The sequence below is a fragment of the Lutra lutra genome, chromosome 2, assembly GCF_902655055.1.
Source record: "Lutra lutra chromosome 2, mLutLut1.2, whole genome shotgun sequence".
NCBI lineage: Eukaryota > Metazoa > Chordata > Mammalia > Carnivora > Mustelidae > Lutra > Lutra lutra.
Genome location: NC_062279.1, coordinates 40,769,910 through 40,787,669, shown reverse-complemented (window position 1 = coordinate 40,787,669; position 17,760 = coordinate 40,769,910). Strand labels below are relative to the sequence as shown.

The window sequence follows — 17,760 nt, the reverse complement described above, 5'->3', positions numbered from 1 at the left end:
GATATAATGGGGCTTGACGGAGAACACCTGAAGTGCAAACACACTCAAGGAAAATTAGTCTTAGCATCCTGCATTAGAGCCCTTTACTGCTGTGTTGCTAAAACAAAAACAAAACAAAACAAAAAAAACACTCTATTTTACAAAGCAACATTAAAAGGTGGCCTTGAGGTACTTTTTATGTGTACCAGCACATTCTCTGATTGTGGAGAGAATCATTTTGTGTTTTTGGTCTAGCAGGCCCATTCACAACTTGGTTCAGCTCTCCAGAGGCTCTGAGTGTGACCTGCGGCCAGCCTCACCGACCTCTCGCCCCGTCCCCAGCCGCTGCACTGAGGAGCTCCTGAGAGCCTGATCTTTGCTAGTGATGTCCTGAGCTGAGCACGGGAGGGATGATAACACCTCTTCCTATTCAGAGGCTCCCGGCCAGGTGGAATTCAAACTCAGGCTGCGACTCATCACTTAGTCTTGCCAAATGCAGGAAATTCTCGAACACATGGTTCTCCATTTCTGTCTCCTTCCTTCCTCTTTCTCCTCCTCCTCCCTCTTAGGATGTCCTAAAACCCACTTAGAAAGGCAGGAACTCTGCGGGGAGCGCTGGGCAGCTGTGAATGTGCAGGCCTGAGCTCTGTGAGTCCTAGGCGCTGATACCGATTGTTCGTTATTATCAGATGACAGAGTCTCCTGAGAGACGGCGCTCATCATCAGCTGACTCCTCTCACCATCTCTGTGGGCTGACCAGGGCCTTTCTCAAACCCCCTTGTTTTTCTAGTGCGAAAATCCAAAGCCGCTGATGAGAAGAGACGCTCTTTGGCTAAACAAGCGCGGGAAGACTATAAGAGGTTATCACTTGCGGCCGAAAAAGGAAGTGGTGAGGGACCACAAAGCCCCTCAGGAGTTCTACAGAAACCAAAAAGACCCCCCCTTCCACCCAAGCCTCACTTCCTAAACCCGGCGGGATACCCTCCAAAGCCTCTTGGGTAAGAAGCCACACAGATGGCTTTAAGCATAACTGTTGAAACTGGCTGATTAAAGACAAATAGAGTGAGGGCGGTTGGGAGGGGAAGAGCGGCTGGCTGCTTGTGTAATTCAGTTCCGCCTCACCTCTAAGCCTGTCTTCCCGAGACACCTGGTCTGGATTCATCCTCTTCTTAACTATAAAATATCCACAGTTTGTTATAATAAGATTCCCAGTAACTTAGAGAGGGTGTGCATCGAGTTCAGTGCCTTCCTGCGCCACCAGCGCACCCCACCCGGACCCCACCTCGTGGCGGTAAGCAGGCCGGCGAGGGGAGGAGCAGAGACGGGGTCTCATCAGCGCTCAGTATCGCTGTTAGTCGGAAAGGAGGAACCTAAGGGCTTGCTGACTTTGACAGCATCAGAGAGTTGAGTTTTCATTGCTCAGGATTGAAGATTTAACAGTAATCCTCATTCTGGGACACAGAGCCAGTTCATACGTTGAGTCTGGAACTGTTCCTTCTTTGAATGAATACTTTTTTGGTCATGATGGTGCCTTTGCCTTGTCAGCTATAGGAACTTAGGTAGAACAGTTTGTTTTGTAAACTCCCTGAAGAGAAATATGATGGTATTGTAGCAGAAACCCCCTTTCCCTTATGTTAGTTAATTGTTCATAAAATTATTTTCTCCTGGATATTGGGATTTTTTCATATTCTAATATTTAGAAAGACATTATGTAAAATATACCAGAAGAATCAAATAGTCATTAAACGAAACAGAAGCCTTGCCTTCTGAAATGAAAACCAGTACTTCTCTGTTACAAGTACAGAGAAATAGAAAGCAAACCAATCTTTCTTTGCTTGGAGTCAGTACTGATCTTCAAGGCCTTTCCTAATGGGGATTATGACCTCAGAGGAAACAGAAGGTGGACCTTTTCCTTTACAATAACTATTTCTACTTACTCAACTGAAAGGTTCCATTTTGGGATGTGGGGGCCAGAACTAAAAGATCATGCTCTATAAAGTGATAGTTTGGGGAATGATTTTTTTTCTTACAGACAAAAACCTAAGAAAAGTAATCAGAAACAGGTATCCTCGCAGTTTTGTGAACACGTCACAAAGGTGTGAGCTCCTGCCCAGGGTCCTCTTCAGTGCCTGAGCTGGTCTGTGCATTGCCCAGATCCCCAGCAGGGCTGTTTGTGTACCTGCCCCTGTTCTCCAGGCTCTTCCAAGGGGGTGACTGTGACGTGTAACATGCCCTGTCCCACACTATTTTTAGTGCACAGTGTGTGTGATTGACATGGAGGTGCCCTTGATAAGGGCAATTCTTGTTTCGAGCTGTGCTCAGTTGAGCTAAGTTTTTCCAACTTAACACACTTGCATGAAATGCTTCTTGTGAGGCAACCAGACTGGATGGTTTTTGGGCTGGGACAACAATGTATGACCAAGGTCAGCTAGGAGCCAGCCCAAGAAAAGACAGAGATTGGCTGTCCTTAGAGGTTTTGCTTAACCTCCAAAGACTTTCCAAAGAAAAAGAACCTAATTTGAAAGCTAGTAAGAGCACTCGTCATAGAATCTCGTGTGTGTGTGTAGGATCTGATTCCCAAGAAAGTCAAATATTATAGTCAATCTTCTCCAAAATTCTATGTATGCATGCACATGAATATGTACATACTTACGTGTACATCTGGCATACATGTCACATGTAACTCGTGGGGACATGTTACCATAGAACACAGGGTCATAAGTTAATTTACATGACAGGCGTCCTGGCAGTTCATCCAAACTCATCCTTGTCTTTACACTGAGTTCTGCTCAAAATTAGTGGGTTATTGTATGAGACTTGGAAATATGTTTATTACATTGCAGTGTTACTTTTTGTAGTGGAAATCAACTTATATCCCAGAACTTTAGTTCTGTGACTGAATGTATTTCAAAATGATTCTACTGCTTGTATCTTTTTCTTTTCAATCTTCAAACACTCTTCTTTCTTTGACTTCATATTTCTGAGACTGTCTTTAGCAGAACCAAACCTCTTCAAGGTATGGGAGAGAAGAAAGCAAGTCAGGGATGTTGGAAACAAAAAGAAGAGAAAATTTAATACTGAAAATGTTAGGAAAGAGATTTTTTTTTTTTTATTGCATTTGTTTTGTTTGCAAAAACATGCACCCAAGTAAAATAGTGTTGGGGGTGTATTTCACTTTTTAATGCTTATTTTCTCAAATTTTAATTGGAAGTTAATGGAGCTTTTGTTCATATTAAAAATGAATTAAAATCTTTGTATTAACACAGCAGTAGCTCATATCCATGACTAGCCCTATAGGACTGGAAGGACAAGTGACAGATTTATGTTCCTTCCTATTTTTTTGACTAACCTTTGAGGAGTTAGGTATATAATGGCAGTAATTAGGGGTCCAACTTCCCATTAGCTCAGCCCATGTAATTAGATCTCCAAATATATATAATTCTCTCTGCCTTTATACATGATTTATATATACAGGATATATATGATTTTCGAAGGCATTGTTTTCAAGTTAGTTAAATCTAACTTGAAGAACTATTCTCTAAATCTCAGAAACCAGGGAGTGACGAGGACAGCGTCCAACTCTGCCCAGCAGGACATCATTCGGTGGTTTAAAGAGGAGCAGCTACCACTGCGAGCAGGCTACCAGACAACCTCAGACACCATAGCTCCCTGGTTCCACGGTGAGTACACAGCTGCCCTCGACGAAGCCTCATCGGATGACAGATGAGGCTGTGTTCATCTGTTAATCCACCAGGAGGGCAGAAAGAATAAAGGCTTCCTTTTATTTGTGCTGTCCAAGAAGAGTCTTTGAAATTATTTTCACACAGCAGTTTTTCAAAGGTTTCTCGGTGAGTTGCAAGCTCATGACAGATTTAGAAAACAGTCAGCAGTTGGGGTCTCTGCAGGTGCTGTGCGCGTTCCTTTGTCACCACAAATAAAACACCGCTGGGTGGGTGCGGAAAGCGATGGCTCCTGCTTGCCTACCCCAGGGCACTTGATTGTGATTTCCTTCAAATGGCAATGCCTTTCATCCACCCTGCACAGTGGGGAGAGTCCAGTATGCCCTTGGGTGTGGTGGGCAGGGCACTGGTGTAGCAGTCAGATGGTCAGCTCTCCATTAACAGCTGAGTGACTGAGCAAAACATCTTTCTCTGTAACAAGTCAAGTTATCTGAGCCTCATTTTCCTCACCTATTTAATGAAGGAGTTGAACTTTATGATCTTTAACCTGAAAATTCTGTTACTTTGATCTGTGTTTCCATTAAGTAGTTGAAGCTGCCGGGTGGGTTTGTTAGACCAAAGCAGATATTACCTAATAAATCATTTCTTGACCCTAGAAACTTAATTAATTCAAGCCTTCTGTCTAGCCAGCCCATATTTCACTGTCCTCTCAGTTTCTTGGACTTCAGGAAAAGAAATGGTTTCTTGCCTCAGTTGGCTTCTTTAGGGTCAGTGGTGGACCTGGATTAATTGGCTCTATGTACAACAGAAGTGCTTAAAAAAATAAGGTTCTCTCACAGAGCACGCTTGTCCTAAAGGACAAAACCTCGGTTTGAATCATGTTGAAGTCTTTTTTATTTTTAAAAATTTTTTAAAGATTTCATTTAAGAGAGAGAGAGCGTGCACAACACGAGCAGGGGGGAGGGGCAGAAGGAGGAGCAGACTCCCTGCTGAGCAGGGAGCCCAGTGCAAGGCTCAGTGCAAGGCTGGAGGCCAGTCTGAATCCCAGGGCCCTGGGATCATGACCGGAGCTGAAGGCAGATGCTTAACCAACTGAGCCACCCAGGTGCCCCGAAGGCTTCTCTCTTTTAATTAGTAACCTGTCACACACAAATATATCCACAAAAATAGGGTCCCAAACAAATAACATGGTGAACTTCTAAAAAGAAAAAAATTAGGGGTGCCTGGGTGGCTCAGTGGGTTAAAGCCTCTGCCTTTGGCTTGGCTCATGATCCCAGGGTCCTGGGATCGAGCCCCACATCGGGCTCTCTGCTCAGCAGGGAGTCTGCTTCTCCCTCTCTCTCTGCCTGCCTCTCTGCCTACTTGTGATCGCTATCAAATAAATAAAATCTTTTTTAAAAATTTAAAAAATAAAAAATATAAATAAATAAATTATTTTTTGTAGGCCTCTGCTAAAGGGCTGCTTTCACAGTCAGACCATTATGGAACCATCTAGCTTTCCTTGGAAAATACATATTCTTTGGTGGTTCAGGCTTTAGTAATTGTCCATTCCCTGAGGAGCTCCTCTCCCTCTTAGGACTGGGTCATAAGCCTACTTCCTTTCCATTCTGTTCAGAAGATACTGGAAGAAATAGTGACATCAGTATCAAAAGATGAATGTTCATGTTGCCTTTTTTTTTTCTTTTTAAGATAAGCACTGACAAAATCAGTACTTTATAGTTTCTGTGTCATTGGGCAGATGGTGTCATTCCTGATTACAAGGGTGGTAGTTCATTTTAATAACAGGAAATAAGAAATTGAAAGTGTTGGTTAATGTTTAAAAATCGTAGTACTTTAACAGGCAATTCCACTTGAAACAGTTGCTAAAAGCTAGGAAGATAAAGTGGGACTAAAAATCCAGTTGGACAGGACGCCTGGGTGGCTCAGTTGGTTAAGCAGCTGCCTTCGGCTCAGGTCATGATCCCAGCGTCCTGGGATCGAGTCCCACATTGGGCTCCTTGCTCATCAGGGAGCCTGCTTCTCCCTCTGCCTCTGCCTGCCATTCTGTCTGCCTGTGCTCGCTCTCTCTCCCTCTCTCTCTCTGACAAATAAATAAATAAAATCTTTTTTAAAAAATAAAATAAAATAAAATAAAAATAAAAATCCAGTTGGAGCTTTGGTTAAAAAAAAAGGTTTTGAGTTTTGTATAAATAACTTATTAGTTGCTATTGTTATGCATTTAATTTCACTTATATAGATATTTATCATAGTCATAAGCAAAATAAATAATATGATAAAATATAATGAAATAATACACAGTCATGTCCTCAATGTAAGCTATTTTCTTCTGTTTTAAGAAGAAAAAAATTCATATTTCTATGATAAAGAGAAGGTGGATCCTATCTTATACTTTTAAAATACAATTGTTTATTGATCATGAGCCCTGTTTGAAATAATGGGATGGTAGCTCTCCTGTACTGGTTTACCATCTTCCTTTTGTTATCATACACTCCATGAGTTTCCTTTCTTATATTACTGTTTTGGTCAGCTAATTTTTCCCCATAGAAGTTCACACTTCCACCCTTTCCTTTTTGTTAGCTTTAGACAGGATGGAAGTGGGTAGGAGAGGGCAGGGAAATGAAGACCAGTGGATCTCTGGCTTGTGGAGCTGCTTGGAAACTCATGCTCTCAGTTGGGAGAAGGAATACAGGAGGATCCGGAGATTACCAGAATTAAAAAAGAGGGGTGAAAATGAATTTATTTGGGATATGATGAGCTTGAAATGTCTTTGGGGCAGTCATGTGAAAATATCCATTTGGTAATTGGATTGACAGATCAGTGCTAACGATAATGGATCGGAGTCCTCAGCACACAATGAAAAGCAGGGGAGGGGAGATGACATTTTCCAGGAGTGAATTGAGAAGAAAGGTAAGAGAAGACCAAGGACAAGACCCCAGGAAGCACTAATACTCAGTGCTATGACAAAGAGGAGCAGAGGACCCACATCTTTGTCTCAGGTTTCCTTTCCCACTCAGCGTCATGATGAGGCAGATATCTGGCCATGGGCAGTAAAGTAGGGTATTGCCTCTGATCTCCTAGATGTAAGAATTTGGAAAATCCCAAGTGCAAGAGAGATCCGGAAATGCAGTACTGAACTCTACTTTGTGAGCATCTTTTGATGATCTCAAGCACATGTAGATATGTAGTCTCCCCACTTCTGCTCCTGCTCTTCTAGCTTTTCCCACAGAGGCCATGGGGTCTCAACTTTCACGCTTGATCTGAATATCACTCCAGCTCCATCTCAAACCATGTTCCTCACAGAACCCTGCCTTGATCATGACTTTCCACCACATGTTTCCCGTCCGTCCCTGACACACCACACTCACCCCTTTCTTAGGGCCTTTGCAGTTGTTCTTCCTGAAGATCCCTCTATGGCGAACGTCTTAAGGAGCTGGCTCACCTGATTGGAGGCTTGATGGGCCCCCCAAATCTGCTGGGTAGACTAACAGGCTGGAGACTCAGGGAAGACTGGCAGCTTAAGTCCAAAGTCCACTGGCAGAATCCCTTCTTCCTCAGGGAAGGTCTTTGCTCTTTTGATGCCTTCAACTGATTGGATGAGGCCCACCCATATTACGGAGGATTTTTCTCCCTTCCCTCATTCAAAAATTACTTTTTTTTTATTAAGAAATATTTCAAACAAATAAAGAAAACTTTAAGTAACACCAATGATGTAATAAATGTTGTATCTACTTTCTAGTATACAGTGAATGTTAGAAGCCATATTTACCTCATACTGTTTCTCTTATTAAGAAATAAAGCCTGAGAGAATTAAGGCCCTCTCTTTTACTCCCTTACTGACTCTATTTATTTACTTCTCTCCCATAGGTAAATCACTCTTTGAAGTTATCCTTTTCATCCATATTTTTATACTTTCATTATATATGTATATGTGCGTGCATTTTTATAAACTATATTAAGATATATATAAAACATATATTTATACACATATATATGCTTCTGTAAAACATGCAATATTGTGTTTAATATTTACATGGTATCATGTTATAGGTATTTTTCTGCAGCTTGAGTTTTCTCCCAACATTATATCATCTAGATTTTTCTTTGGCTCGTTCGTTTTACCTGTGATGCAGTATGTTATAAGATACAGATTATATTCTGTTGGAGCTATAATTTTTTGAGGGTCTAATATGTTCCAAGCATTACACTGAGCACTTTATTTTTTTTTTAAAGATTTTATTTATTTATTTGTCAGAGAGAGAGAGCGAGCACAGGCAGACAGAGTGGCAGGCAGAGGCAGAGGGAGAAGCAGGCTCCCCACAGAACAAGGAGCCCGATGTGGGACTCGATCCCAGGACGCTGGGATCATGACCTGAGCCGAAGGCAGCGGCTTAACCAACTGAGCCACCCAGGCGTCCCTACACTGAGCACTTTAAAGGAAGTAAATTTTATTCCCACTTTATAGAGTAAGAACCTAGGAACTAAGATGTTAAGTTCTTTTCAGGCTTCTACCATCAGTGGCAATTTTCAGAGCCAGATCTACTTAACTTCTAAGTCACAGCATATCTGAGCACTAATACAAGTGGGAACACCCATGCTTTTTATGTAAGTTGGAAATTTAAATCAGTCAACAGTAATACCACAAGAGATTTGTTTCTCCAATACATGAATGAGTTCACTAAATCTCACAGTCAGTGGTGAAGTAAAAGTGTCAAGGAAACTTCATTCAGCATAAGTTTTGCCCCATCCCCATACAATGCCCCAAGGCTGCAAGAGTTTAGAGTAATAGAAATGGAATCTATAGGGGCGCCTGGGTGGCTCAGTTGGTTAAGCGGCTGCCTTCGGCTCAGGTCATGAGACCAGCGTCCTGGGATCGGGTCCCACATCGGGCTCCTTGCTCAGTGGGGAGCCTGCTTCTCCCTCTGCCTCTGCCTAGCACTCTGTCTGCCTGTGCTCATGCTCTCTCTCTCTCTCTCCCTCTCTCTCTCTAACAAATAAATAAATAAAATCTTTAAAAAAAAAAAAAAGAAGGGGCGCCTGGGTGGCTCAGTGGGTTAAGCCTCTGCCTTCGGCTCGGGTCATGATCCCGGGGTTCTGGGATCGAGCCCCGCGTCGGGCTCCCTGCTCAGCGGGGAGCCTGCTTCCTCCTCTCTCTCTGCCTGCCTCTCTACCTACTGTGATCTCTCTCTGTCAAATAAATAAATAAAATCTTTAAAAAAAAAAAATCTTAAAAAAAAAAAAAAGAAATGGAATCTATATATTTTGTGGTAATGGTTACCTAACTATATACATTTGTCAAAATCAATCATTTGCATACTTAAAATTGGTGAATTTTATTGTATATAAATTATATCTCAAGCTGAGTTTTAAAAAATGCGAAGTCCAAGAAGCACAGAGTTTTCTTAGCTCTTAGCATGGAAAGATAGTGCAGTTGGCCCTTGAACAATGCAGGGATTGGGGTGCCAGCCCCTTGTACAGTTGAAAATCCACAGATAAATCTGGACTTCCCAGAAACTTAGCTATGAACTGACTACTGTTGACCAAAGACTTACTGATCATATAAACAGTTGATTAACGCATATCTTGTCTGTTATATCTATCATGTACTGTAATCTTTTAATAGAGAAAAGAAAGCATTATTAAGAAAGTCATAAGAGAGAGAAAATACATTTATAGTACCACATTTATCGAAAAAAACCCACATATAAGTGGACATATGCAGTTCAAACCTGTGTTGTTTGAGGGTCAACTGTATAGTGCAGGCTTGGCACAAGACTCCAAGACCGGATCACCTAGGTTTGAGCTATGTTCTTCTCCTCTTTAAAATGGGCTTAATAGGGCGCCTGGGTGGCTCAGTGGGTTAAGCCGCTGCCTTTGGCTCAGGTCATGATCTCAGGGTCCGCATCGGGCTCTCTGCTCAGCGGGGAGCCTGCTTCCCTCTCTCTCTCTCTCTCTCCACCTGCCTCTCTGTCTACTTGTGATCTCTCTCTGTCAAATAAATAAAATCTTTAAAAAAAAAATTATAAAATGGGCTTAATAATATCTACACTGGAGAGTAGTTTTTTTTTTAAAGTGTATCATCTAATATATGTAACATACTTAGAACAGTGCTTGACACGTAGTGTTTCTGTTATCATGGCTAACCAGAACTGAAGAGCTTAAAAGTGAATGTGCCATTCCTGTTCTCTCTGCCTTTCTCTTCATTATAATCCTAATCTTGCCACAGAATATTGCTGTAACAGCATCATATATGAGGGATAAGCAGGATTTCAGTAAAATAGATCTTAATTACTACAAAACTGTCCTATGCTATTTGATAAGTATTTATTTAGGGTCTGTCCTTAAAAATCCCAGAACCCAGGAGGTCACCCCAGAAGGCAACAGGAATTTGGAAGGACAGAAGGAAAACTGGCAAAACAGGGAGTAAGGTTGCTTGGAAAAGTTGAGCAGAATATTGCCAGATGAGGTTGAGCGTGGGGTTGGGAGGAAAGGTGTGGCAAGATGGGAATGACTCCTAGATTTGCTAAAATAATATTTTATTTTCTAGATTTAAAATCTGAATACTGTAATCAGCTCTGTTTGGTTTTGTTTCCTCTTTGTCACCCTCCTCTCATCCTGTTGGGCTGTCTTGACCCTGAAATACAGTCCTTGCTTTTATTCATTTTCTTCTTGCATCTGGTCACCACATTATAGCAGTCTTTAAGACACACACTATGGTCTAGAATGTTTATAAAGTTGGAGATTAGTGTTGGAGAGCCTCCTGGGTAAATGTAACATCCTGCAAAGTCATTTTATTTATTCTGGTTCCTGATTCTGAGTATCCAAAGTGTGTAGATATATAATTAGCTATACTCACTGACTAACTCCTCTTCAAGGAGAGGGTCAACAAATAAATAAAACTGAAGTTTGAAAGTCTGTTCAGAAACCCCCAGACTCCTCTCTTCATTCTCTCCATTGGCATATCCCGTCTCCTGTTAATATGCGACAGTGTTCAGGAGCTCAGAATTCAGCAGGGACTGGGAGTAGGAAGGTGGGGGAAGGCTAACAATAAGTGTATAAACAAATTTCTGATTTAGGAATTTTCTGACTGCTTCTGTTAGAGAATTCATATATTTGCTTACGCATCAAGAGCTGATCATTATGCCTCTGAAATGCAACACACACGTCCTTATTCAAATATGGATATAATTAGCCTGCTGGTGAGATGTTTCCATCCTGATCGGTTTCTTGTGGATGGATGTCTTTTGCTGTCATGGTTTATAATTGAACCTGCCTCTCAGTGCTTTAGTCCCAATATTTTAAGCTACTTAAAAAGCAAATCCCTTTCACATCTGTGGGATTTCAGTACAATTCACACTGCAGCTATTTTGATTGCTTCCATTTTTGACACATGCCTCCAAAGTTCCCTTCTGCTTGGAGAGCAAGTCCCATCCGTTTCTCTGACTGCATCTGCTCCCTGGGACTCCAGGTCCCCAGAGCCAAGCATCCAGGTAGAGTCCTTCGTCCCACTCCTCAGGCGTGTGCCAGCCCACACACAGCCCCTGCCCCACAGTCCCTGGGTCTGCGTGCCCACAATGGGAGGGATCCCACAGATAGTCTCACGGAGCCCGCCCAAGATTTCTTTCAGGCTAAAACCTTAATGAACCTGGGAATCAGCACTCATAAGTGACAATGTGCCCTTCAACTATTTTGCTGAGAAGTGGTGATTTCTTCATTGTGGGGCCATCAGACTTCCGCTCCCCTCTCCCAGAGAGACTTTCAAGCTTCCGTCTTTACTAAGCACATCCTGTCTCATTGACATATATGATTCATATACTTGGAGTGGGGTAGGCTGTGGCCAACAGCAAGAATCTGTCATATCTGCGTGTGGCAGGGAAGGACCACCACAAGTGCCTCCCCTGGCAGTCACTGTCCCACCCTGAAGAGGGACCAGCCCAGCATTAGCCCCAAGCCCTGGGACTTCACCTACATTTTGGCATGAAGCCTTCATTGATGCTAAGCATCAAAGCACTTTGAATTATTCTCTGGAGTTCTCCCATCTGACTGCCTAGTATTAGTTCAGATGGCCAGAGTAACTGAAGAGGAAACATGAAGAGGGTAAAGCTGTATCCATCTGTTCAATCTTGAAAAGAGCTAGCTTTTCTGCAGCACATACTGTGCATTATTGTGGGGGGGTTTTGGGAGGACTCTGACTTTTCCAATAAACTACCCAGTGCAGCAAACTGGCTGCAAAAATGTATGTATTTGCACTAATGTTGGGAATAGTCATTAACCCCAAAGGCGTTGCTTACTTGAGTTTTTCAGTGGATGCACTTGAGTCTTCCCCCTAATGCTGCCAATCACTGAGTGTCATGGCCCACATGTGCCTGAGAGCCCCATGATTGCCATTACTGGTGCCCTGGGCTCGAGTCTTGTAGTTTATGCTGTGTTCTTGGAGAGACCTAAAAGGACCTTGCAGGCAAGGGAAGGGGAGCCTGGGTGGGTGAGGGACAAAAGAGAGTGACCTGCTTTGGGGGTTCGACTTCAGATTTTTTATGGAAAGAGGGATTTTGATATTTAGAGAAGAACTTTTAATCTGTGCTTTCATCACCAGAGTTTTCTTTGTCCTTGCATGGTCTGAGTGTAAAATTTGGACACTCCTTTATGTTGGCAAAGGAGGCAGTAGAGTGTAGTGGTTAAGAGCACGTCTCTGGGGCCAACTCCCAGCCTCCACCAACAAGCTGTGTGGCCTTAGGCAGGTCACATGAGTTTGGAACTTCTGTCTCTCATCGGCATAATGCAGACACCGACATTACCTGTCTCACAGAGTCATTTGAAAGACTCAGGAGTTACTATATGTGAAGTACTTAGCACTGAATGTGACACAAAGGAAGCCCTAATTAATCAGTATTAGCCATTATGGCAATGAAAAAAGATTCTTGAATTACTATGGAAACATTCAGAATAGTATTTTGAGAGCCCTAGTCTTCCTTATCCCAAGGGGCCCGAGACCTGAAGGGTGAGAGCTTGGTATCACAGTGTATCTCCCTCTAGATAGAGGATCTAGAGCCGGTCCCAGAGCCCCTTCAAAAGTACTTCCTTTAAATACTGACCGGGTTAAAGAAAGCATAAAGTAGAAGGGCACTACAGTGGGAAAATACAGAGCTCTCGTCCAAGATGAAGACCTCCTGCGGATAACGTGTGCAGTTTGCATTTGGCACGGTTGCTCCTTGGGAAGAAGTTCTTCTAAAACTCAGTTTTTTCTTTTATTCACCCCTAATCTAGGCACTTTGCAGTGTGGGACTTTGAGGTCACCTTAACAGCAGAGATGAGTTCCTTCATAAAAGTTATCTTCGTGCCATCTCCTCCCTGCAGGGTATTCTGGGCAGCCCAAGAAGCAGAGAATCAGGACAGGTGATAAAAGAAGGAATGAGAGCTTCTTGGCAGAGTTCTGGAAGGGTACCCCCGAGGCAGCTCTCAGCAGACCCGACGTGGGTCAAGGGGAATGCTGAAGCCTGCCATGTTCTGGGGCTTTTCAGTCCCTGGCAACAGGAATCCTGAGCTTAGGGAAGGTGGCAGAGGTCACTAATGCCTCAATTCTATATCCAAGTGACTGTACGTAAGTCTTCACGACAAATGCATCTTCTTTACGTTGCTTGGGTCAGGGGCACCTGGGTGGCTCAGCTGGTCGAGCAGCCAACTCTTGATTTCATCTCAGGTCATGATCTCAGCTCATGTCATGATCTTGGGGTCCTAAAATCGAGCCCTACATCAGGCTCTACATTCAACTGGGAGTATGCTTGAGGATTCTCTTTCTCCCCCAGGGCCCCCCGACTCTATGTTGCCCAGCTTAGAAATGAACACCTCTTTGTGAAATAAATATTCATAGTTTATTTTCAGCCAATTTCAGGAAAATTTCATGAGCTCGGGTGGGGGTTAAAAAGCAAAATACTTGAGTGAGAGACAAGAGACCCGAAACCATCACTAAATAATCCTATAACCCTGGGCATATACCTGTTCTTCCATTTTCCCATTTGTATGGTGATGGTAATAATACCAGTTCTGTTTGTTTTGAGTTGTTTGGGAATTAAGTGAAAGAACCCATGAAGGCACGTTGAGCGATGTGAACTGCTAGCTCAGGGGAATATTCTAGTTGGGTGAGAGCCTGGACTCTGCAGTCAGACTGCCCGGGTGCAAGACCAGTGCGTCCCCTGGCCTAACCACATGACCTGCAGCACATTAGGAACTCTCTCTGATGCAGGTTTTGCTCATCTGAGATTTGAGAGAAGGAACAGTGCCTGTTTGTCAGGCTGCTTTGAGGATTAAGGCGCCATTTGAGGAGTGTCAGGCAGACATGAAGGACTCTGTATGCTACTATTATTTGGTTACCTATCATTTGGTTTTTAAACACATTTTCCAGACTCTGGACACAGGCCCTACATATGTATGAACAAAGTTAGTAGTGCTTCAGAAAAACCTGAAATGCATCCCTTGTCCCTGTCCATAAGTGATCAGACTCGAGGCAATGGCTGCATAGAAGCATCCCAGAGAAGAAAGTTTCTGGCCTGATTATAAGACAGAATTACTCATTAGACCTTTTCTGGGCATCTTGTAAGTGGTAGGTGCTGAGAGTGTGAAAATAAGATGTGGTGGTTGGCTTCTAGGAGATCACAAGGATGTGGGGCAGGGAGAGACAGTAGAATGTGCTGTGAGTACTCCAATGGAGCTGTGGATAGTACATGGTAGGAGGGAGGGAGAACCGGGGGGGACCCTGGATAGACCAGGGGAGTCTCAGGTGGAGGTGAGAACAGGTGCTCAGCAGGTGCAGAGGAACCTTGACTTGCTGCTCAGGGAGAAGTCAGAAAGCTTCATGCTATTAAGTTGCATCTTACAGAATGTGTAGGCATTTTCCAGAAGGAGGCTGTGGAGAAGGGCATCCCACTGACCTGTCCTCCTTCTGTAAGGTGGTTGCTGCCAGGTGGATCTCCAACAAGGGCCATGGTAGGGTTTCTGAGTTATTTCAATCTCGGGATCTATACACCCTCTTTTGTGGAAAACATAGAGCCTATCATGCAGCTCTCCCTTCACTGCAGTGGGGTTTAAAGCTCTGCTGTCCAACACAGCAGCTATGCCACATATGTGGCTCTTTACACCAAAATTAATTAAAATTAAATAAAATTAAGGGTTGAGTCCCTCTATCATACTAGCTACATTTCAGGTCCTCAGTACCACAGGGCCAGCGCAGTCATTGCATTGCCACAGAAATGTGTTGAATAGCACAGTCCTCGAGTGTGCCCTGGCATCACACAGAGAAAGGAATGGGACATTTCTGTCTGCTCCCTCCCAGCTCCTGCTGTTGGGAACCTCCAGGCTGGGTGCTCAGGCTCTCAGGGGTGGTAGGCAGCTCTGTCCAGGCTCTTCAAGAGTCAGAAGCTGCCCGGTAAGACCTCGTGCAGCGACATCTGCTTTCTTCTGGACTGGGATGGTTCTGGCACCCCCTGCCCAGATTCAAACGGAGCAGTGCTGGGGGAAGATCTGTCTTTTCAAAGTAATTGAAATGAAATGAAGTCAAAGGAAACTTTTTATTTACCCTTCATCGCTGGCACGGGAAATCCTCCTGTGAACTCACAGAGGCTTGGTTCTTAGAATATGCGTGAAGAGAGCTGGTCAGAGGGAGGTTGCCTGGAGGCGTCACTGCCTTTAGGGGGAGGATGAAGGCCACTGCTTCAAAATTCTTAGAGTCACGCACCCCGCTAAGGAGACTGCTCAAGTCCGCAGCCATTAGTACTTGACACTAGATTTTGGCTTTGCAGTCGAGAACTCTCTTCGCAGGCGGACAAAGCTTCCTGCTTGGCAGCAATCATAGCCTCCCTGCCTTCCGTGGAATCACGGTTGTGCGTGGACAAGTATCAGATGAGCCAGATGACGTTCTCTTCAGGAATGATAATCCTGTTGTAAAGCAGAAAGAGCGAAGCGTGGTCTCCACAGCACTTCATCTCTGAACCTCAGAACCACAGTATTCGAGCCTCCATTAGGACTTATGATTTGCCACAAAATCATTTTATTGTGTTCTGGTGTCTGGAAATTACACAGTGCCCAGATCTATGGGGAATGGGTAATAATTACAGTTTGAGATGCTTTCGGGAAGTTTGATTTACAGCTACTGTCTGATCTGATTTTAGGAAGAATTTAACCTAACAACCCAGGTTCGGTTATAATTTTCCGGAATAGCTTTCGTTTTAGGAATCTAAATCCATCTGTATAACATGCTAAGGTTATAACATCTACCCCATCTGTTGAAGTAACTTGGAATTTCAGAGTTAGGCTGTTGGTAAGTCTGGAAGAAGAGAGAAATCTTTCTTCCAGAATGCTGCTGCTCCTTCACTCACCTCTGAAGGGCAGTTTTCAGTGTCAGTGAAAAATATCCCTGTCTTTATAGACAAATACAGAGTCTTGAAACTTCAGTCACGTTTAGTCCCTGGGTAGGCTGCTTACCTGTTGCCTTGCTTCAGATTATGGTTGTCATCTGTCATTTATCAATAGGGTCAGGTGTGATTAGAAAGGTAAAATGGCCAACAGAAGCAGCGGTCCATATCTGTTGGATCTTAGATGGGCATCATTTGAGCACCTGAAGTGGACGGTACAGCAGCTGACCCACGAGGCTCACTCACTGTCAGTGGTGCCTGCAGTTTCCACTGGCTCAAGTCTCATCAGGGAAAGGGCAGAAAGGTAGCAGGTAGTGATGGAGATAATGCATGAGCATCATGGTAACCTTGATGGGCTTGGATCGGTAGACCTGGAGACCCTAGAAGAGAGGCCATGGCTCTTTTGTTTCAGGGACATTCCCTATCTGTGCAACACCCCCAGTTCTCATCCCTGTGTTTCACTGGAATTGAGCTACACAGAGTTGGGTTTGAGGTGCCAGCCCTGGGGCCTCCTGAAATGTACATGGGAGAAGAGAAGACAGAGATGCTGGTTGGTAGGTCTTGGCTAGGAGAGAGTGGGTGATTTTTTTAATCCCCTCTTTATTAAAGGTCTACTTAGAAAAAAGAAAATAGGGATTTTTAAAAAAAATGTATTGAGAGAGAGAGGGAGAGCAGGTATGAGAGCAGGGGGGAAGGGGAGAGGGAGAGAGAATCTTAAGCAAACTCCACACTAAACACAGAGCCCAATGTGGGGCTTGATCTCGTGATCCTGAAATCACGACCTGAGCCGAGATCAAGAATCAGATGCTCAACTGACTACATTACCCAGGTGCCCCAGAAAGCAGCGATGCTTTCATCTGATGTCATACTCTGGATAATTAGGGTTCAATTCTCAATTAACTTTACTAATAACAAGACTAAAGGGCTATAATGGTCCATCCATTGCCTTTTCACCATGAGGTTCTTTTACTAAGATACAGAGTATCAGTATGGAGCTAACCCTGAAACAGAAGTAAGAGCTTCTATCTGCCGTGGTGAAAGGGATCACGGGGAGAATTCTGCTCCTCCTCCCAGATCCGAACCCGCTGATTAAGTGAATGACTTCACCATCTCTCCGAGATGTGTTTGCGCACTCTCTGCAGGTCTCACCATGTCACTGATTCATCTGATGAACTGCAACAGGACTAAGAAGGGAAATTGGGAATAGGAGTGAAACCTCATGAATTTGGACTAGTTGGGGGGAAAGGCTGGTCTGAATTAGTGTGAATTCATGAGGCTTCTAAAGTGTGTATACACACACACACACACACACACATACACAAAACTTCATGTAAATGAAGAGTTTCATCTTGAATATATATGAAGACAAACATATATGAAGACATAAATATATAAGCACATGTATATCCATATATACATATGTGTACATATTTTTATTCCTTTAAATGCCACTGAAGCATCACTTAGGAGTATAACCCAGTAGAGAGTAACCCAAGTAGAAAGACTTGTAGACCTGGGTCCCTCCCGGTTCTGTTACTAACTTGCTGACTCCTAGACCAGGCCCCTCAGCTCAGCACAACTGATGTTTGGGTCGGAGGATTCTTCGTAGGTGAAGCTGCCCGTGCGCTTTCGGATGTTTAGCAGCATCCCTGGCCTCTCTGGGAGCCCGTCGCCTCCTCTGCCCGTGACAAACAAAAATG

General features: G+C 43.6%; 1 protein-coding gene across 7 annotated transcripts in view; it reads left to right on the top strand.

Annotated features, from left to right (window-relative positions):
* Positions 1 to 17,760, top strand: part of SH2D4A (SH2 domain containing 4A) — a 57,041-nt gene that overhangs the window by 36,808 nt on the left and 2,473 nt on the right. For all 7 annotated transcript variants that reach the window (XM_047717265.1, XM_047717266.1, XM_047717263.1 and 4 more), the window contains 2 exons: positions 770 to 977; positions 3,529 to 3,659. In XM_047717265.1, coding sequence (XP_047573221.1) covers positions 770 to 977; positions 3,529 to 3,659 — 339 coding nt within the window. The remainder of the gene's footprint in view (positions 1 to 769; positions 978 to 3,528; positions 3,660 to 17,760) is intronic.